This window comes from Periophthalmus magnuspinnatus, chromosome 4, assembly GCF_009829125.3.
Source record: "Periophthalmus magnuspinnatus isolate fPerMag1 chromosome 4, fPerMag1.2.pri, whole genome shotgun sequence".
In the NCBI taxonomy this organism is placed as follows: domain Eukaryota; kingdom Metazoa; phylum Chordata; class Actinopteri; order Gobiiformes; family Gobiidae; genus Periophthalmus; species Periophthalmus magnuspinnatus.
In genome coordinates this window covers 12112709-12134560 of record NC_047129.1, presented here as the reverse complement: position 1 = coordinate 12134560, position 21852 = coordinate 12112709, and the positions used below count along the sequence as shown (strand labels likewise).

The 21852-nt window shown below is 41.4% G+C and overlaps 3 protein-coding genes across 4 annotated transcripts; 1 reads left to right on the top strand and 2 right to left on the bottom strand.

Moving 5' to 3' along the window:
- Positions 1-5040: 5040 nt before the first annotated feature.
- On the top strand, positions 5041-11217 carry LOC117369565 (uncharacterized). The gene is made up of 3 exons (XM_033964816.2): positions 5041-6302; positions 8467-9391; positions 11134-11217. Exons 1-2 carry the CDS (start codon positions 5319-5321, stop codon positions 9286-9288), a joined length of 1806 nt encoding a protein of 601 aa, XP_033820707.1. The 5' UTR covers positions 5041-5318; the 3' UTR covers positions 9289-9391; positions 11134-11217.
- A 38-nt stretch (positions 11218-11255) lies between these two features.
- mydgf (myeloid-derived growth factor) lies at positions 11256-16483 on the bottom strand. Its single transcript, XM_033964822.2, has 6 exons — positions 16261-16483; positions 15800-15850; positions 15675-15736; positions 15474-15555; positions 13346-13409; positions 11256-12412 (listed from the first exon to the last, which is right to left on the bottom strand). The coding sequence occupies exons 1-6, from the start codon at positions 16402-16404 to the stop codon at positions 12333-12335; spliced, it is 483 nt and encodes a 160-aa protein (XP_033820713.1). The 5' UTR covers positions 16405-16483; the 3' UTR covers positions 11256-12332.
- A 2399-nt stretch (positions 16484-18882) lies between these two features.
- loxl5a (lysyl oxidase-like 5a) lies at positions 18883-21123 on the bottom strand. Of its 2 annotated transcripts, none has more exons than XM_033964817.2 (7): positions 20271-21123; positions 20071-20179; positions 19603-19740; positions 19379-19535; positions 19224-19319; positions 19029-19144; positions 18883-18950 (listed from the first exon to the last, which is right to left on the bottom strand). In XM_033964817.2, exons 1-7 carry the CDS (start codon positions 21079-21081, stop codon positions 18944-18946), a joined length of 1434 nt encoding a protein of 477 aa, XP_033820708.2. In that variant the 5' UTR covers positions 21082-21123; the 3' UTR covers positions 18883-18943. The 2 variants fall into 2 exon arrangements, with proteins under 2 accessions (XP_033820708.2, XP_055077232.1); XM_055221257.1 differs by having other exon boundaries at positions 19379-19508.
- Between the last annotated feature and the right edge of the window lie 729 nt (positions 21124-21852).

Below are 21852 nucleotides of genomic sequence, written 5' to 3'. Positions count from 1 at the left end.
TTTTAATTCGTTGCTCGTTTTCACACATGTTCGTGCGCTTTTGTGTGGGCCTTGTTGACATAGTCTACAGCGCATCATTCATCTCAAACACGGCACCGTGAGCTGCGTGAGGCCATCAGCTGATCGCCCAACTTATTTCAGTGGCAGTGTTTTTTTTCATTCAGCTGTGGCCAAATACACCGTGAGACTGTACGCGCTGGTGGAGGAGGAGAAAAAGCTTTTTGAACGACACAGGCCCAGGCTCAGCTGCGCAGAGGCAGGAGGAGACTGTCGCTGATATTAAGTTGATCCAAACAGCAGCTCTGCAGCGCCAATTCATAAAAATACGTAATCCAAATGTTTTTACGCCTCCCTAACTAGTAGCAGTGTGAAAATGACCTTAGAAACATTTTGTTGACTTTGATAATGGCTTTGGTATTCCCTGGCCACGCCCCTTCATTCACTCATGAGTCAGTGAGGTAAACCAAATTAAAGAACATCCAAGGGGTCTAGGAGTTAGCGTTTCTTTCATTTGTTGATATTTTTCCAAACTTGTCAATTTTTCTAGGCTAAATTTGTTGTTTTCAATGTTGAGTTAGTGTTTTCTGTCTAAAACAAAACGGCACAGGCTAATCACAGTCAGCTCCACATTATCCTTCTATACTTTCTCTTCTTTCTCCCCATGTGTAACATGCTGCAAAAGAGGGTTCAAAAACATATAGGAGCATTATAGACTCTTTTTGTTTGTTTTGTTCTTCACTGTCTCCTATAGGCTATTTAGCTGCTACAATAGCCTAGAACCTGAGGCACTTGTAAAGAGAAAAGGGGGTTGTGTTACTTGAGCATTTAAATAAAGACAGTTTGAAGTTTGCCTTTCTCGAACACTTAGTGAAAATTAAAATTTGGACATGACAGTCACGGCTTGATTATCTAAAAAATGTGAATTGGAGCTCTAATGCATTTTGGTAAAGCTAGCTTCCACTGGGGCATAATTACCATTTCTGCAAGATGAAGTGACTACAAAGGAGCCGTCCTGCATCTTCAGGATTGAAATGAACAGAGGAACTATGCAAAAAGAAATATTATGATTTTATTGCCAATGTGCTGTTACATTGCTGTATAACAAAATAGTACAGATGAGAATCTATAGAAAACATGTCTATTATGTTGGAATGAAGCTGTCGGAGGGAACAAGCAGGATTTTCAGACTTCAGGACACAGAGTTGGTTTTGGCATAATGTCAATAAAGGCACAAAAACATCTGAATGTTTGACTTGTGGGTGGTGAGACAAAACAAACTGCAGGGCATTGTATTGACACAGTGGGCAGCACTCGCATCCGCACTCCTGGGCAAAAGATCAGCCCGCAAAGACTGCAAATTTGATATGATAGATTTATTTTTTTCCTGTAACCAAGGATACTGCATCATTCACTGGGTGGGCTATTCTTGTTATGTGACTTTTAGTTCAGGCTCAATGAAGCATAAGAGCTGTGTTCCTCCTTTTTAGTTCTGCACAATCAGTCTTGCAATAATGTTAAACACAGTTATATATGTAATTTTGTCAGATGGGAAATCATAACTGTAATACAAATACAGTTCGTGCTTGATGGCCATATGTTAGACCTGGTTTGTCTAGTCAGTTCATTTAAGTTTAGGTTTCAAAAATGTTTTTACCAGTGTCATCCAAACCCTACATAAAAGGGCTGTTTGCACTTGTATCTTGCCAATTTTATCTGTCTTTATTGCAGGGTTTATGCATTGTGCATTTGTGCATTTACTTTTTGAATATTTGATGATAAAGTACAGTGTTATCAATAGGAAAAACTGTCATTGCCCCCTATCTGGGGGAGTGGCAACATCACAATGTAGAATCTGAAAAACACTAACAGGTTTATATATCATGTTCTTAATCTGTAATAATACAATGCCAATTAGCTATAAGTCTAATTTAGTTGTCCTGGTTTTGTTTTTTGTATTTGTTTTTTCAGATGTGGCTGTTATTATGAAAAAAGGATTTCCCTTTTCAGTGCCAGACCGCTGCTGACCCATCTTGCAGCTCTGAATCCCCCATCACCCTCCAGTAGGTTGGCAGGCAGAGTGTAAAGTGCTGCTTATAATGTATTACTGTGCGTTTGTAGTCCCTCCACATCGTCACTCATCCAGTATGCTTAAAGGTGCTCTCCCCTCTGGCAAGCATAACTATGACAGTCAGCTTGGAAGTTAGGAGTCTTTCAAAACTCACTCTTCCTTTACTTTCAATATCTCTCGCCTCTTTTCTAAATGTCCCAACATCGCGTCCCTTTTACCTGCTGCTGTCTATCTGTCTCTACTCTACCACTTTAGGTCCTTGGAGAGTATCTGACTGACGTGTTGTCAAAAGATGAAAAGCACTTCGAAGTAGATTCCAAAGCAAATAACGCAAAAATATACATGCAGAAATAAAAAGGTATATAGCATACACATACACACAGCCAAACCTCTTAGGATTATTGTCAGCGCCGCCCTGGTCACTGAGGGGAGGATGGCATCTGCTCACCTCCATGTTTTAATAGGCTGCGTTCACATTCTAGCATTTAATAATGTCATAATTTCCTGTGGAGAGCACAGGCTTGTGTAACTCTACAGGAGATTCACTATTTTTGCAAGAAATGACTAAACTTACTGCTAAATGTTGAACTTAGCCATTATTTCTTAGCTCCATAAATGTCCTATTTTAATCTTATGGCTCAAAGTCCTTTTAACTGGCAACAATCATCTTTAGAGCTGAATAATGGCACCGAGCTATTGCTTTAAAAAAACAACAACTTTTGTTTATGTATACTGACAGATAAGACGCTGAACTTTGTGCCAGTTTTTGTTTTGTTTTTGTGGATAGGTCAAGTAATTACAAAGATATTAAACATAAACCAAGTCAAGAAATTTGCAATCTGACAATTAAAAGGCAATCCCACCATACAATTTTGATCTGTCCCTATAGTTTAAAATTGAGCTGGATCAATTTTAAACTAGAGGTATTCTAAAATGTTGCAATGTCACGAGAACCAACGTATACCACAAAAAGGAATAACTGTAATTTTTATTCAGGGTCAAGTGCAGCAGGTTTATCTTGTTCATGCTACATTCCTTTGCTGTCCAGGTGTCTATAGAAAGTCCTGCCAGCACCCCGGCGCCACTCACTGTGACTAAAAGCCTTTTTGCACTGGAAATTTTTGACAGACATGGGTACTGCCTTTCAAAGCACTCCTTTTACCTCCATCTTTTCCACCAAGTTATGTAAGGTGTTCAGTGGCTGTCTCTGTTTGAGCCCAGAGAAATCCAAGCTGGAAACATTATCTGCAGTGGAGTAGAAGCCCAGCAAAGACACTTCAGTGACCTGGCCTGTCTGCTACCATATAGTACACCTACAGGGGGTCGGACCAGGGTACAATGGGGCCATATGCACTATTCTCCATGTCCTAACACCGCATGCTTTATCAATGCTTAAACGACATGACGGGCTGAATTTTCCCTGCATTAGGATGTTATTTAAGATGGATATGTTTGGCGAGAAAGCCTTGATTGTCACTCAAACTCACACTGATGTTATGGAGGAGGCGTAAGAGCAGGCACTGAAATATTGCAGGCAGCTCTAACTGGACAGCAGTACACTTAATATCCCACTATGACTATAAATCGACTAGTAATGGCGTGCTTCACTGCCATGTTATTTATGGAGATCCAAAACTGACAGCTGATTGGAGAGAAACAGGTGATGACAGACTCCGGCTCTGCTTGCTTCTATTGCAGCCTCACACAAACGGAGGCATGTGCAGGGAACTATGACTTCATAGAGGATCACATTAAGAATTTAGTTCTTAAAAAATGTATCAGTCGGATATTAGGGTGTTGTCCGCCTGCTGTCTTTAATTTGGCTCAAGGCTATAGTTCAGGCTTTAAAGGGGAGTGTTATTAAGAGTGAACTCATGTGTGTTTTATGTGTGCTCTGTGTGTATGTTTTAATCTGTGTCAAGCTTTTAAACTTAAAGACGTTAAGCACAAAGATGCACTAAAGCCCAGTGCATGCACAGAGCACGTGAGGGCATCAGCTGAAGGATTAACAGGAGGAGCTCTGACTCTGACTCCTTATTGTTTCTTTATCCAGACGATCATTAAGAATGACAGCAGTCGTGGAGCTGACATTACACAGACTTGCTGTGTGCCTTGTACCTGTGTAGTCAGACATGTCAGTGAATGAAGTCCATTTACGCTCAATACCAGAGGAATAAATTGGCATGCTGACTAACAGAATGACAGATGCTTTGAGGATCTGTGCTCTGAGTGACAGCACACTGTCAGGGCTTTTGTAGAGCTGTGGCATCTTCCTTTCATTTCACTAGTGTGAGCGAGGGAGGGGCCCGTACAGCCGCAGTTAAGTGAAAAAGGAACCTAGGAGGCATCTTTTGGCTTGTCAGCCTGAAGAAATCTAATCCACACAGGCAAGAATTTAAATTTGAATGTGTAACCTGAAAATAGCAGCTGTCCCTACATAATTGGAACAAATGGATGTTGGATATGGTGCAGAAAATAAAACAAGAAATGCCACTGGGACAAAACGTGACACATTTGCTGACAGTCACAATAAGAGAGCTCTACCACAGGCAGCCTGTTGTTTGGAGCTGGGCAGCTTGTAGTTGCTGTCAAACTACCGCTGATCTCTGAAGCTGTAGGTCACAATTAAGTGCGCTGCCATCCGCCCCACTCCTTTAGAGCCCTCTGCTCTCTAAGCAGCATTTAATTGTGAGGGGCTGAGCCGGGGAAAGGAGTAATCAGTTGGAGGCAGGGCCGATCACGTGGCTATACATTGGGATTATTAACACACATGATTTGATTGAAGTTGAGCTGGCATATAGAGGCGGTTTAGAGGGAGGATAGAGCAGGAAACAGAGCTGCAAACAAATGGGACAATAAAGGGACAGAAAGGACGAGTGCAGGACACGGCAGAAATGGGGAGGAATATGAGGGAATGAGAGCAGTGAGAGAGTAGGAGGAGAGGCAGCGCAGTGCAGAGGAGAGAAAGAGAGAGAAAGAAGCCTCCTCTGTACGCACAGTCAGAAAGACCCAGGCTAGCACAGGCAAGACATCTTCACATCGGGCGCTGTTTAAAAGGATTTACTGTGGAGTGTACATGGTCTGCAACATAAGGACTCATCTAGGGAGGGACCACCGTACTCACTTCACCAGTAACAGGATGCTAATGGGGAAAGAAAAACTTTTGGAGTAGTCAAAGGAGCGAGGCTGGAGTATACGTTAAAAGGTGAAGCTACATGGAGGAGGAGGAACCAGGCTGCCATCTATCAGTATGTTTTCTGACAGCAGGGGGTCCGCGGAGCACAAGGGCTTCAAGACACACGGCTCCCACTTCTTACCATGGCTGCGCAATAGTTTGAAAAGCCACCAGAACCATGACAGCAACCTCAACGGAACAGTCAAATCTGGATCTGAAAACCGCAACAACCTCAAAGGTTTCTTCTCTATTCAGGGCAAAGATAAGGAGAAGAAGGGGTGCAATGGGGTGGCCCGTGTGCTGCCAGTGGTCCTCAGGGGGCATCACATTCTGTCTGGGAAGCAGAGAGAGGACAGTCCTGCCCGATGGACCCAGTCTCCAGAGCTAGATCCAGAAGTGAGCATTGCTTCTGAACTGGAAAAGAGTTTGGTCCAGGATAACCATGTTGAAACAAAACGCAGCCCCCAAAATGTGGTACCATCTCAGAGTGACCAGAGTTGCACTACGCTGAGAAGGTATGGCCCATTAGTAGTTGCCCCACCAGTGCTACCAGAGGAGTCCAAAAGTACACCCCCTGTTGTTGGTTTGCTTGTGGACAACAAGGAGAAGGTCTGGGACTATTCCAGCCGTAGCTTCCGCCAAAGAGATCTCCATTCTGCCAGTTGGGTCGGCCCAGATACCCAAAGCATCCTAAAGAGGCACCAATTCACCTCCAGCTTCAGTTTCATCCACCAGCACACCAGAAACTCCCAAAGCCACAGAGATTTAACATCTTTGAGGGACACACAGCTTGACCGGGCCCTTAACGGTGTCCTCTTCTCCACCCAGGTTGCCCAAAGGGGTCCAGGCTGCACCAAAACACTCCGAGGACCAAGGAAACCGCGACCTAGCTCAGAGCGCATCACAAACTTTGAGCAGTCGTGGTTTCAACCTGAACGAATTAACATCAATGTGGGTGACAGTAAAAGGAAGGCAGTCCGAAACCAGATCAAACGTGTTATGGACAATTTGGAGCATGTTCTGGGAGCTCTGCGGGACGTCCAACAAGAAATGAAAGAGGTGATGATTCAGTGCTCTTATTCAACCAAAAAAAAGGCATTTCCACCCTCACTCTGTATATAATTTAGTCTTGTGGTAGAAGTGTTATGCTCAAAAACCTTTAGGGCTTTTTGCATTTGAAGATAACAAAGTGGGCTAGAAATGTGTGCCCTCAGCAGAATTTTTGAAGAAGTCAGCATTTAAAAATCTGCCACAGTCTTCTTCAAACATTTACAAGTCTCTTTTTAGTTAATTTTTGGTGTCACTAAATGAGAAACTGGTTTTGCTTCAGTGGTATGGTGTTTTGAGCTGATGGAAAGTGACATTACGCAGCCTCCGTGTGGTTTCCCCTCTCATCACTAACTCCTTGTGGACAGATGCTACTCGGGCACAGCTGGATCAGAGCCCGGGCCTTTTCATAATCCATTTATATTTAAGTATCCCAGCCTTATCCGCTAAAAGCAACACATAAAGTCCCACACTGGTCTCAAACGTGGCATAAACAGTGATGAGAGTGTAAATAGGCTCCATGAACCAGACAAAATATCAAAACGTTTTATGGAAGAGTTGGCAGATCAAAGTTAGACAAGGCACCAGAGTAGATTTCGGACAGCTATTTTGTTCAAAGTCCTTTTTTACTATTCTGTTATTAATAGCCAATCGCTGGTGTGAAAGAGGATTGCCTTTAAAAGATTTTGGACAGAACTTGAAAGCCTGGCAAAGTTAGAGAATAAAGTAGGAGCTTCACTTGTGTTTAATAGCCAAGTTTAGCTAAAGCACTCTGACACATCAAACACTGCACATGGACTTTTGGCCCGAGAACAAAACGGATAACTGCGGTATTGAAGTGCAGCCGAGTTGCAACAAAGGGTCAAAAAAATGTTGGCTTTATTGACACCCTTGACATACAACAGGGTCATCTTCTCCTTTTATCTCATCTGGTATTTAAAAGAAGCACGTTTGATTTAACTTTTCAGGTGGAGTATCTGTCGCCTTCTTGTATCTATGGAGATATTATTGATTTTCCTAAAATGTTCCAAAGAATGGTATTAAACTTGTCTATCGTCATGTAGACAAGAAGGTGATGCCAGACGGGCCAAGTTATAGATCATATCTTGATAGGGGCGCCTTTTTTTCAGGATAACAAAAACAAGCAACAAAAACACCTGTAACTGATAGATGCAAAATAGGTAAGTTTAATGCTATACCATGGAACCTTGCTGGCAATGTATTATCATCATCATCAAGCATTTGGATCACTTCTTTACCAGCTTTTAAGAACCACCTGTCCAGACAAACAAACCCATACACATTTAGCATACTAGACTTGATAGATAGTAGCTACAACCCTATCTACAATCTAAAAAAAAAGAAAGAAAGAAAACAGGGTCATCTATTGATAACAGCAAGGATGTTGTTGAATATAGAGAACAAAATAATAATTCTTATGTTCCAGCAGAGGATTTATCAGAGCACGCAGAGCAGGTGGAGAGATAGGTCAAACACTCTCCCCAGCGTCATTTTCCCCCCTCTCCCCCCTTCATCATTGTAAATATGCCTCTCTGACATGCATCTGTGTAATTATTTGCATTGTTGGGCATACACTTGGGCTCCGACTCTGCAGACATTTAAATAGGTCTTTAGATGTACTCTAACAGTGAGATGTATTGTACAGTGTTCTCTTTCTGTCTCCAGAGAGATGCTTTAAGAAAAGAACACCCACGTAAATGTAGCTTACACGTTTCCCATTATAGTTGCCGTGTTTTGGCTTGAAAGTAGGTGTTTTAAGCACTCTGCTGCAGGCTCATTTGGTGCATTTCGCAAAAAAGCAACCCATCTTGTCCATATACTGTTAATAGGCAGTTGGACAAAATGTTCCCAGTTTACATTAAAGAGAAATTATTATTATGATTTTATGCAGAAAGGTTTGGTCTTTCATTAAACCAATTTTACATGCCACCACATTATAAGTGATTACTTAAATAACAATTTACTGGAACAAAAGAAAGTAGAAATACACAAACTGCCAAGTGTTTTAGCCTGTCATATTAGAAGCATAATTATGTAAATGTCACCTTGTAAGGAGCCATCAAAATAGTAAGTAACATGAATGACTAATGATAATCAGCCTTGATTGTAGCTGTGTGTGCACAAGCTAATTGTTTTCATCGCATGTGTTTTCTAGGTGGTGCAGCAGATTGACTATTTAACGTCCTCCATTGATCTGAACGAGGAGGAGCCGCCGGAGGCTCAAACTCAGAGCAGCAGTAACAGCTCCAGTTCAAGTGCAGTGACGGTGGGAAGTGTCATTCACAGACCGTCAGGGGCAGCACAAAACACAGACATTTGGAGAGACAATCAGACTACAAGCAGGAGCCAGTCTCCACCCAGTGTCCTGCTGCTGCCTGTAAACTCAGAGCATACCAACACACTTCGGCCAGGGTGCAGGAAAGAAAGACTTATCCATCCACCGGAGCAGACACACAGCTTACATCAAACAATGACCTCTCCTGTCTCCCCTCAGAGGACCCTCCCTGTGCGCCCTCCCACTCCAGGCCTGTCCCCTCTGACTGTAAACCTGCAGCATCCCAACAGCCCCGTGTCCCAGCCTGAGTCCCCATCTGCTGCTCCTTCGTCCTCCTTGTCCCACCACCAGTCCCCCTCATATCTGAAACCGCCACCCCCCTTCAGCCCGTCTATCAAACCTGGATGTCACCTGAACCCACAGAGCAGTCGCACATCTGGCGCATCTTCTCTAGTGTCAAACGCACGACCACCCACTGTCCCAGAACCCAACAGGGAGCGGCGGGCACTGTCTGCGGGGCATATCCCGGGAGCCTATCATATGACCCTCCCACTTAAACCTAAAGCAGGACAGCAAGGTCGAAGAGGACGCAAACCACCCCCATATCCGCACCATAGACTTCATGAGCAACAAAAAACTAAGGAGCCTCGCAAAGCTCCTCCCTACCCAGAGAAGAGAAGACTACTTTCAACAACGGTTTGAGACAAGTGGAACCAGGAGGCCATATTGCAAGTATAGAATGCGTTGGAGTTTAGGCTTGCCCAGGTGAGCTGATGTTTCCAAGGTGATGGAGATGACTATTAGGGTGAGTGTTACAGAAGCACTTTGGTAATGTCTTTATTTTTACACAAATCTCTATAAAGTGCACCCCAACCAAACCATCTGTCAGGATATTGCACTGGTAACAAGAGTCAGTATACAGATGCTCATTTACCAACACCCTCCCACATTCTGCATAGTTAAAGGGCAAAGGGAGAAACTAATTAGATGAGCTGAGATATAAAGGGAATCCAAATTATTGCCAGATGACAGGACAAAAGATGAAATTTATTTTTATATGTTGTGTAGTGGACACTCAAATGTAGCAGCCACATTGTCTGGGTTGGATAATTGCTGTCAAAGAGTGGTGATGCCCTTTAAAAGAGTCACTGAATTTAAAAAATATATATAGAAAAATGTCCACATTATGGCATGGGCAAGAGCAGCTGGACATAAGTAACAACCTGATTTTTTTCCCCTACTGAAATCCCATCTCCTCTACTGCCTCTGGCCTGACTGACCTGGCCACAGCCTCCATCTGTTCCCTTCTAAATCAGTGGGATGGGGTAAACAATACTTAGTTATAACAGAGTAAAAATATCAAAAGGCTCATTGTAGTAAAATGCATTGTAAATCAGCTGTGATTATGTTCTCAATTTGAACTACAACCAAAGCAATTTCAGAAGCAGTTCACACAGTCCTCAGTTCTCGTTACAATTTCCAGCTGCAAATCTGTAGCAAAATGTTGGGTCTGAAACGGTGAATTTCTCCAATTAAATGCTAATGACAATGTGAACCTTTTGAAGAACAGCTCCTAGATAATTTCTTGTCACACATTTAAAGTACCACATGTTATTACTGGAGGAAACAGGACTTTAAACACTGTAGAGTTGTTGAATGCTTGATGGTTGAATTGAGACCTGTGCTTTGAAATATTAATATTATGTTTGTTGAGGATAAAATTAAAGGTAAACAGCTTCAGTGTGAACAGACGTAAACAGGGCAAACCAGGGACGGATAAAGAACAGGTATTTTTGCATAATACCACAAGAGAGGTCTGATTTGGTAATATTCTCTGTCAGCTTAAGGCCATATTACCCTTGTGGTACATGTGTCACCCTGTTACATCACAGTGTTTTGAACTTGATGCCAATTAAAGGACAATCAAGATTACAGATTTTCCCCTGGCTTAACATTAGATGAATAAATCCCTCTTGGCACTATATCTCGGTAAGCCCAGATAGATCAGTGGTCTATACATTCCCATATGTGAGAGTGGATTTAGTAGATCCACCCTGCAAAGCCCTTTCCTCCCTGAAATTAAGACAAAACAATAGAGGCTCTTTATCTCACAGAAACAATTACATGTGGACAATGTATGTTAATTGGGTATGCAAAAAGAATTGTGTTTCAACGGAGTGCTTTCTTAAAATTAAGTTTGCATCAAGTCCAATTTGTATTCCAACTATTCTCCTACTGTGAAGAAAACCATCTTGTATTCAGCTTACATTAGTGTCAGGGCTAAAATGATTTGTATTTTAGGCAGATGTGGCAAGGAGCATAAAAAGGCTTGTGTCAAGTTCGTTTTGGCCGCAGCAGTCTTAGCACATGAATATTTAATGTGCCTTACAATTTGTCTTGTTGCTAACAGAAAAACATACAGAATTGATCTTGTTTTGTCTTTATTGAAACACCTGTCATATTTAATACAGAATCAATTCAAGAAGTAGGAAAATAAACAGTACAAACTTAGTAACTGATGTGTATTTTTCATCTATTCTGGGTCAGCCTCTGCAAGCTGCGGTTTCCTGTTGGTGCTACAAATGGAGGCCTTCCGATGACAAAGGGACTAGCAGCTGAGCAGAGAACTTTCTGAGCCCAAGAGGATCACATCTGACACACACCTGGACTAACAAGGTACATACTGCATGTCGCTAACCTAACAACTTCAAATCACCTAAATCCTCCAATCTGAAATCAATGGCAGAAGTCATTCTCTGGACACTGGTGGGGATCTAAGGCTGGATCAATGGGTGCGAGATAAAGGTCGTTCTTTACATAAGAAAGTCCCGGTGTCTGGACAGGGACCCGTGATAATGAGCTACTTCAGAAACTTTGACGATATCCCTGCTGATCTGCACATGTGGCTCTGCAGGATGAAAGCTTCAGGGCATCTGCCTGTCAGTGCAAACCCACTCCTTCTGAATGAATTTTTAGCTGAACTTCAAACAGTGCATTTGTAGAGGTATTACAAACAGAAAAAACTTGTAAAAAAAAGGAATTTATGAATCTAAAATGTGCAGCAAGAGTACATAGAGCTCCACAGGTTTCGTGCTATGGTATAAATTAATCATTCTTTTTTATCGTGAATTTAGATTGCTTGGGTTTGGTGTAATTATTGAGTATTTCTTCATCTTATAAAAATAAGTTATTAATGTTCCTGTTGAGATCATATGTGAAGCTTAGGAGCTATGTAGAGCAGATCCAGATAAACAGAAGGAAGAAAGAGCTCTTCTTAATAGCAGCTCAGAACAAAATAGGGCTGACATAAATGTAACCGTGTGTGTGTGTGTATGCTGATGATATTAGGGATTATTATTCACTTTCTGTTTAGGATTACAAACCATGGGATAAATCCTGGCCTACTCTAAATATGTAATCTATACCCTACAAACCCCCCATGCCAGGCTTCTATACAATACATATTTACTAAATCCCAATGAAAATGAGAAAAAACAGGTTTTAAATCAGAGAAGGACAAAGAAAAAACTGTTTTATGTCTAGCTGTGCTCATTTGCAGACACACCCATTGTAGTAGAAAGAGCATGTAATTAATGTAACAAAATACAGCGCTGCCATGATAAAAGCTGAATTTCACAGCGCTGTCTCTTTGAAGTGTCACTCAGGAGAGTCACAGAGTCCTTCATCCACTACAGGGCTCAAACTCTGGTCCCGTGCAGTTGAAGCACAGTCAGGCTCCTGACCAGTTACAGCTCATCATGTCCTATTTGTCCAATCACAGTGAGCTTTGAGAGCTGAGCACTGAACTTTCCATCAGTGTGGGTCACTGGAAACAAGAGGAAAGAAAGTTAATTAGTATGGAACAAAATAAAGGCTGCAGTGTAGAGGAAAGCACCTGAAAACAGTCAGTGTCACCCTGTTGCAAAGCTGCTGCAGCAGCAGTTTTTCAGCCACAGATTTGGTCGAGCCTGCACAGTGCAGTTTGGCTCCAAAAATAATAGTGAGAAGACATATGGAGCCAGATGAGTCTTAAGCAGAGGACCACGCAACATGTGCAATATCCTCCATTGTCCTCCATTGTCCTCCATTGTCCTCCATTGTCCTCCATTGTCATTTATACATTTTTATTATGCTACTATGTTACAAAAAGTGAAAATATCATTTAGTAAATTATAGTTGCTCCATTTCCAGTAACAGATTGCCATGTATTAGATAAAGCATCCTACTCCTCGTATATGGCCAACCATATTTTACCACAAATGCACTCCCCTACTTGTTAGGTTATCAAGACTAGATGAGCAATGACTGGACAGCTCCTCCTTGTGGAGTGTTACAACATAGCTGGTGAAGCTGTCACCACTGTGATGTAAAATTCTCAAATGCCTTTCTGCACGAGTTATCTCAGTCGGGATTACATCTGTATTATTGTCTGGGTTTGTGACACTAAGCTCCTCTACTGTAAAGTTTGCACAAATCAGGAGTCATAATATTAATGTTTTAATGTTAATAACTGCTATGTGATGTGACAAATCCTGTTAATCACTGACTAACCCAGCATACATAAGGGATTTATGAAAAAACAACAAAAACTGAAAACAGAATAACTACAAATATTTCAGGGACAAATGCAACCCACTCACAGCTGGAGCATATGCTTAAGAGGCAAATAAGTGGCACCTCTCATGGAGAGGGAGGCAGCATGAGTCTGTGAGTGATTGACATCAGATGGAGTTGAACGGTTGTAAATATAGTTCCTCACCTGTAGAGTCACCTATGGTAAACTCCTCTGGCTTCAGCAGCATCTCACTGTGTCCTGTCTGTGACTAGACACATAGAGCAGAAGTTATGAAGAGCAGGTGTAGAGCGGGAGAGGACAACTAAGTAGGACTCACATAAATGTAACCATGTGTGGATGATGATGATATTAGTAGATTATTTAAATCTCAGGATATGTAATCTAGACTGCAGAAACTACCAACATCAGACCTCCTCACAGACAAAATTAAGAAAGACCTCTTTAAATCATGTTATGTCAGAAGGACAAAGAAACTTGCCATTGTGCTCATTTGGAGATTAATTACATGCTGTTTCTGCTACATTGAAATTATGTAACAAAATACAGTGCTGCCATGATAAAGGCAAAAAAGAGCAAGTGTAGCGAGAGGAGAGGACAAAGCAGAGCAGGAGGAGACATAGCAACAGACGGCCGCTGAAGTAGGAGGATGAGACAAGGTCAAGGAGATTTGGTGTGGGGGTGGCAGGTGTGTTTGTGCATGAGGGCATATTTTTGTCATCATCATTTACTGAAGTTATTTTCTGTGTGTTCGCATTTCGTTCCAGGGCCCAGAGCCAGTGCAGCCAGAGGAAATATACTCTGTTTAATGACAAAGTGCCTGCTCTGTCCTTGCTGGGGAAGGAGGCGTGTCGAGGTGTGATTTACACCGCAGATGACCACTTCAGACAGCTTAGAAGACGTCTAGACATTAACTTACCATCATACATCCAAGCCGAAGAACTGTGTCTTTTCAACAAATATGTCCTACAATAAGGAACATAGATCTATAGGAGCATCCAGAACTAAGGAGCGCCTGAGAGATGTTATGAAAAAGTGTGTCAATTTGATTCTCAGGATTGTAAGGTCAGCTACTTGAAATGCTCTGTGCCTACATAACTGATGTGATTTATGAAATTTATGAAAAATGAAAAAGAAAAGAAGTCTTTAGTCTCTTTATAATTTTGTTTTTTTAAATAAAATATGAACTATTAAATAAATTTGTTTGCTGAAATTACCTTACTCATATTTTTTCCCAAAAGCATCAATAAAGTACCCATTTTGTTAGTGCCAGCAAGTTCTACGAATAGTTAGGCCTGTCACAATAATTACTATATCAACTTATCATTCAATACATGTTAGATGGGACAGTTAATTTTAGGGGTCAATATTTATCATGGGTACTTTTTCTTTGCACTAGCGAGAACATTTTGGTTATTTATTTATTTTTAACTCTGATAAGATTTGAGCTGTAGAAGGTTGAATTATGAACTTCTATGACTCATTATAGATACAAACTAACTGCTTAAGCATTCTGTTATTCTTTTACTGCAGTACAATTTAAACAATATTGTACATTTAAAATAATTTTTGGGGATAATTCCACTTTACAGTTTGGTTTCAATATTATCATTAATCATCTAGAATTACTTCAGCAATATACCTCATTTTAAATTTTGTTATCGTGACAGGCCTACCAATAGTAGACAGTAGTAGCCTATGTTGCAAACATATACTAGTGGGATAATTTTCACATTCTTGTTTGCCCAGAGCTACACAGCACCATCTTTGGTCAAAAATGAAATAACGGCAGTGGATCACATCTGCGGACATTTGTCTTGATACTTGCAGCTGATTGCTTGTGGCATGCATAAGCTGTTTATGTGCCACAGTGACAGGGCTCCCAGTGGTGGAGTGAACAAACTGTATCATTAGATGTGCTGCTGTTTTTGTTTTCCTGTGTTCCCTCTCTGACCCGTTTCTGTCACACATCAAGAATTGTGTCTTTGAAATGGAAAGTAACTGGGCAATAAAATCTTCCAAACGTCCTATAGCGTATGTTGTGTTTAGCTTGTTTGGCAGAAATGTAGATCAGAATTGAAAGTTCCTGACATTTATGCAGACACCTCACATTTCTTGAAGCAACTCTTTTATCTCTACACAAAAACTGACAAACGTACAAAGTTTCTATGCTTAAGATTGTGTAGTTCATCAGAAGCACATATCAGAATCAGTTAGTTCTGTTTCATTGGACTTGGGTGCTATAACTGGGCCAGCTTGTATTGATAGATTTACAAAAGCAAAGCACAATGATAATGTATTCAGTATTACTTACATATGCATTGGCATATTTGATTTTGGTTCCTTTCAGTTCTGCTTTGAACTGAGTGAAAAACAGGTATGATTTTCCCTGTGGCCTGGATGAAATTAAACAAAGTTATAGATTAAAGAGCACAATCAATTTCATGTTGGCATTCATTTAAGATGCATGAATATATGCTTATGTGACTGTGTGGTAACTTTTAACAACACTCACCTCCACAAAGAGCAAGAAAATAGCATGTCATCATCACTGAGCCCAACACTCATCAACCAGTCCTGTTTGTAGAAAAAAAAAAAATGGAATAGTGTCCCTTACGTAGATGTGCTAATGAGACTCACCTCATTGGTTCCCCCTTGTGCAGCATATGTGAATGAACATTCGTATTTGTCCTGTAATAAGGGAGTGACTGCAATTATTAAGCATTAAACAGCATATTTCGACATATTTAAGACTAAAATCTCCTGTATGTAGACTATATCGTTGCGTTTTTAGTCTGTAGATAATAATATATAATAATATTAAAAAGTAAATTAGCCTATTTTTTCTGCCAATGAATGGGGCAGTTGTGGCATCTTGGCAGCTACGTGTCAGACGTTCACAGGCTGAACTGTCATAATGATGCGACTGAAACTGAGCAGAGGAATGTAGTTTTTACAATTTTGTGGTAGAAATGGCAAGAAAAGGTGTTATATGACACTACAAAAGTTAAATGTATTGATCACCCATACAGAAACGCGTTTGTTTTATTGGGCAAACAAGAACAATTTTGGTAGAATATTAATGTTAAAGAGAAACTCACAATTCCCTCTGTGAAAGTGTGTACCACCCCTCCGGGTTTCACGTTAAATTCCACCGTCTTGGTCTTCGCCGAAGAAGCTTCAGTTGTGGCGAGCACTAAAACAAAAATAAACGCCAAAGATGAGAAATTGACTGTGCAAAACATGTTTGTGGCCGCCTTTGGATCCGCCTCGAAACTGTGCAGAGCTCGGCAGCACCGGTGTGTTTTGTCACGTAGATATGACGTCCCCAATACGGTAGTGCAGGAAAAAACTGTTTTAATGAAGCGGAAGAACTCTGACCAGAAGCACTCACCTTATTCACATTATTTACTAATATTTGTGTGCTAAACCTAAAATGTGGTGGTAGTAATATCACGGCGAAGCTCATATCGTCTTTTGTTGTTCTAAGACAGTACCCATTATAACCACACGGGGTCGCTTAACATGCATACAGTTGAAATCTAATACTTCTTTCTGTGAGAGAAATGTAGGATTTTTTATTAGGCAAAGTTGCTGGGGTTTTTTTTTTTATCATAGCAAAGATGCAGTAAAACATTGCATACTTCAAAAATATCTATGCATGCTCTTGCCTGCGTAAGGTCTGGAGCTAGAATTAGTCTAATTATAAATTGTGACACAAAATATGGTTAATAATAAACATGATTACTTCTGTATCTTAGGCAAGGCAATAGCATATTCATTTTGAGGCCTTTCTAGAACTAACCCTATTGTCAACTGGACATTGATGACGCAAAACAGACATAATACTTACCCTAATGTGAAGACTGAACAGTCTCCATGTCTGCTTATGTCTGTTACTGTTTATATACAGTATGTCTAGGGCTGAGATGTCCTCCTCATGACATGTAGGCAGATGTTTGGTAAAATGGCTGACACTCGGGTGTGAAACCTATAAAACCATATGCACATTCAAGCCAAACAAGCTTTAGCTGAACAACCTGTCTGCTCTCTTCTCCCTCAGCAGTTACTCTCCTCAAGGTCAGTTTGGGTTGACAAATCTCACCTCTTTACCCAAAAATAATACACGATTACAGACAGTCTTCCACTTGGGCAGCCTGCCTCTTGAATACTTGTACAGTGGTCACAAGGGAACTGTCCAAGCACCATAAAGCACATACCACTCTATTTCCAACAGGAAAGCCAGTTAATGGCCTCTCTCATCTTGCCTAGGTAAATAAGCCACAGGTTCGGATGTCGAGCACTCCATAAAATAGTCCCCTCCACTCACGCCACATTAACGAGGTCTTTCCTGTACACAGGCCTGGCTGGATAAACAAGGACTGAATCATAAGACACAAAAGTCTAATGAAGTTTCACCACATGCTTAGGGATCTGTCAGTCCAGAAAGTCTGATCTTGATGCTTAAACTGGTCAAAGAATGAATTTGGAAACTACAGTTTCTGATCTTGGTAATATGTTAATTGATACTTGTGGAGTTGTAGAAGCATATCTTTATCATAGTTTCTAACAATGTGCATGCTTGACACATCTGTTTGACTAATAGTGCAATTTAAATTATGATAATACTGCATTGTGCCCCGCACAAGGCCAACAGCAGCAGGTCCATGTGAAATAATTGTGCAGTTGTGTCTGCAGCAGAACAAACTGTGTGCTCTCAGTCCTTTTGGCTCAAACTCTGGAGTGGGCCAGATGCTCTGCCCATGATAAGACTGATGTAGCTCTGGTGCTGCTGATGTCAGCAGCTCATCGTCAGGTTTTCCAGGCCGTCTGTGAATCTGTGGAATTTCTCTCCTCCACGCCACTGTCCGCAGGACCACTGTGTCCCGTAGCCACTGAGCTCAGTCTGCAACAAACAGCAGCTGGGCCTTCATGAACTAAAATAGTGTTTAACAGAAATATAAACACTTCAACATTACAGTGCAGTCACACTATGGTCTTTGGTGGAAACTATATGATGTATATTACACTATTGGGCATGTTTCATTCACATCTGTTTTCCACAATGTTTGCGGTCCAAGCAAGTGGGGCTGAGAGATGTTAGGTCTACTTATACGTAAGGATGAAAAAAAGGCATCTTCTCCATTACCTCAGCCTATAACAGTGTTTTGGTTTATAAAAGTAGCTATTTTATCTTAGGCAATTCCAAAGGTTTATTTTAGTCATTCTCAAACATCTTGTCTTTTTACTTTGATTCTGTTCATAACTGAAGTGGTTGCTCTTGTATTAGACAAAGAACAAGAAAGATCCCATTTAGAATTTTTCATGAGTCACTGTGTTTAATAAAGCAAGGACACATAAGTCTCTCAGTTCCCAACAGAACATGGGTTTATTTCCAGGTGAATAAATGTTTTTGCACGTCTATAATGTGAGAGACAAGGATACACTGTGAACCTTGTTTTTCTTGCCGTTCCGATGTTGTAATGTGTTATTCAAACAGTATTTTAGAAATGCACCTTCACAAATAGTGATGGGGATCAACAGCATTAAAGCCAGGAGTACATCATGAGCCTACTAATCTCATTGCAAATATCATACTTTGTTTGTACTATTCATGTAATACACAACATAGTTTAAATTATTAAATAATTAACACATTGGATCTGAATACAAAACATAAATCTTGCATTGATTAATGTATGCATAAATTAAAACATTATTGCTCAACATAAATAACCCATATTAAAAACATTAGTGTTGATGCAGCCACTATCTTCATACCAATCAGCTTCTGTAAAACAAATTACTGGCATCTAAATAAACTTACAATACACAATATTTTGTTTTCATTCAAATACTGGAGCCTTACAGGGTAATCCTGCAGTTTCTGGTCTGAACATAGCTCCCTGTGTATCTCACTTCACACTGGACTACGTTGTTGGAGAAGTCTGACTCTTCAACCAGATGGGAGGGGTTTACCATCACCTATATGCAAATATAGCATTAATTTAATGCAGATACTTTAATTCAATACATATACTTTTACAAGCAAAGTATCTCACACCTTAAGAATGTAGTTTCCTGGGGGCACATCAGTTATGTCAATCCACTGGCAGTCGATGTTGGCATGATAAGTGTCATAACAACCTGGACCAAGCCCCTAAAAGTATAAGCTCATTATAGTTATTCCTGATTGAGTCATATTGAGCTGGGTTATACCTGTGTATGAGAGGTGCATGCATAGCGTCGCCGTATTCCTGGGTCACATGTGGTATCCTCCAGACAGAAACTGGCCTTGTGTCCTTGGGCCACTCTGAGCCCAGTGGAGACGTCCAAGAGGTCATATGTACTGAAAGCCTCCATGCTGTGATAGTGCCTTAAAAAGCACCAATAGTTGGAGGTAAATTTATAATCTTTTAATGGTAAAGACCCTTATTACTTACTGGTGACAGCTGTGCCATTCCCACTCATGTCTGGGTCTCAGTGGGAGGAAGTCAGCAGTTCCCTGGTTCTTCACACGTTGTGGGAATCTCAACAAGACCCTGTACTCCAGGTCACTGACACCAGGCCGGTACGCAGAGCTGGTGAGGAAAAAAAAGAAAAATGTATGTAGACCTACTGATAAAGTATCTCAAGAAAACACAAATGAGTCTGCTTCTGGAATTCACTTTTGTCTTCTATGTTTACCTCAATGTTCTGCAGCACACAAAAACATTCCACCTCTGTCATAGCCATAATAGAGATTTATGGTGGAGGTGACCCTTTTGAGTTTGGCTTTCACCTCAGGAATCCTTTGCATTTTGGCCCAGTGACTAAAAACAAGAGGTCACTGCTGCTCTGTCACTCAGCTGCAAACTGGGCTCAGCATCCTAAATTACTTTGTATTAAAAACCATTAAAAGTTCAATGCACCTAGAGAGGCAGTTCTCCTCTGCTGCACAGCGCAAAGCATACATCTGCATTCTATGGATGTAAGAGGATGACTGAATGTAGTACGGGTCTGGAACCAAATCAGGTAAACCTGGAAAGAAAAAAAAAAACTCTTTCTGACAAAATGTTTCCAGAGGTTAAATACTGATATCGCACATAGTACCAACAAAATGTAATCTAACCGCTGTGGAAGAATCTGGTCCCATATCCAGTCCCTGGGGGGTTTCTCGCTGGGGGGCTGGTTCTGCGGTTTGGTGGATTTGCATTATAGAAAACTGAGTTGCTGTCTTGGGAATTTGGTGTATCTTGTGGATGCCCTGCGTCCGTGCGTGATGGTGTGTCCAGTCTCAAACGGGGAAAATGTATCTCCACCGCGTCACCGGACAGTGGCGTGTGGGATACGTTGGTCGCCGCGGTCACCCGGAGCACAGGTTGTGCTCTCTGTATGGTTGGAGTTTCCGCTCTACTCGGCTGTGTTGTCTGCCCATTACTTTCTGGTCTTACCACATTATCTGTGGATTGGGCAGTGAGGACTGTAGTTTGTACAACTGTGTCTTCAACAGGTGTGCTGCGGCCTCCGCGCGGGACTCCACTGCCGGAGAACTCCAGCACTGAACTTGAGGACGCTTGATGTCCTCTCGTAGTCTGCTGTGATTCTGTTTGTCCAGAGGCGAGAATGTACTGGCCAGCATCAGGACCCAGGACAGACGTGTCCATTTGTTCATTCTGCGCCTCCAGTCTGGCTCTGGATCTGAGAGAGTCAGGTACGTTGCGGTTGCTATTGGTGGTCAGCAGCATCTGTGTGCGCTTTCTGCTCTGTGCAGGTGAGCGGTACTGTGTCCCCGTGCTCAATAAACTGTACACGCGCCCGTTACTTTCCCACTGGAAGCGTTGTCTCCATGGTCCCCTGGCGCGTAAATGTTGCTCCTGGCTGCTTCCCATCAGCACCATCCAGTCAAGTAAGCAGATGAGCAAAACAATTAACTTCTCCATCACTTTAGGATGTAGCGAACACACCGAAAACCTGCACTGTGAGGGCTGAGGTTGGCATAAGGATGAGTTTTGTTCACTTCAGACACCGTTACGCACAGCATCACCACAGGGAGAGAGAGAGAGAGGGGGGCGTTGACTGTCACTCCAATGTTCGTTTTCCACTCAAGAGTTCAGACCCTGAGGCAGTACAACAGAAATAACAATGTAAATAGCCTATATCATGGTAAAATATTCTTATAAATAATTATTTATTACAATTATTATAGAGTTCGCATATAGCCCACAAAAAGTCAACTGAACGAGAAAGAGTGCGCGCATCTCTCTACACAGCCCAGAAGTTCAAATAAGATGAATCCACTTCCAACCACACGGTGGCGCAAAACACACACTCATTCAGTGGCATTTTGGCACATGACTATGGACTCTTTAACTATGCCTCTTGGGTTTTTTCCTTACGTCACTTAGGTCATAGTCAAAGACAGATTTTTCCTATTTGAAGCACCAAATCCAGCCCGCTGCGTTTAATGATTGGCAATGTGTAATAGAGGGTGCTCCAATTTCTCATACGATTGCCTTGTGATTTGACTGTAAATAGCCTACTTTGCTGCTACAGAGACGGTATGAGGTAGGACGTGTCTTGAGACAGGTGCTACATTTATCAGCATTATTTAGTCACCTGTTACATAGACATTGAACTTTATCACTATGGCAAGCATTCAGAGCCATTTAGAAATCTGTGTGAGAGGATGCATTCAATAAGTGTGAGAAACA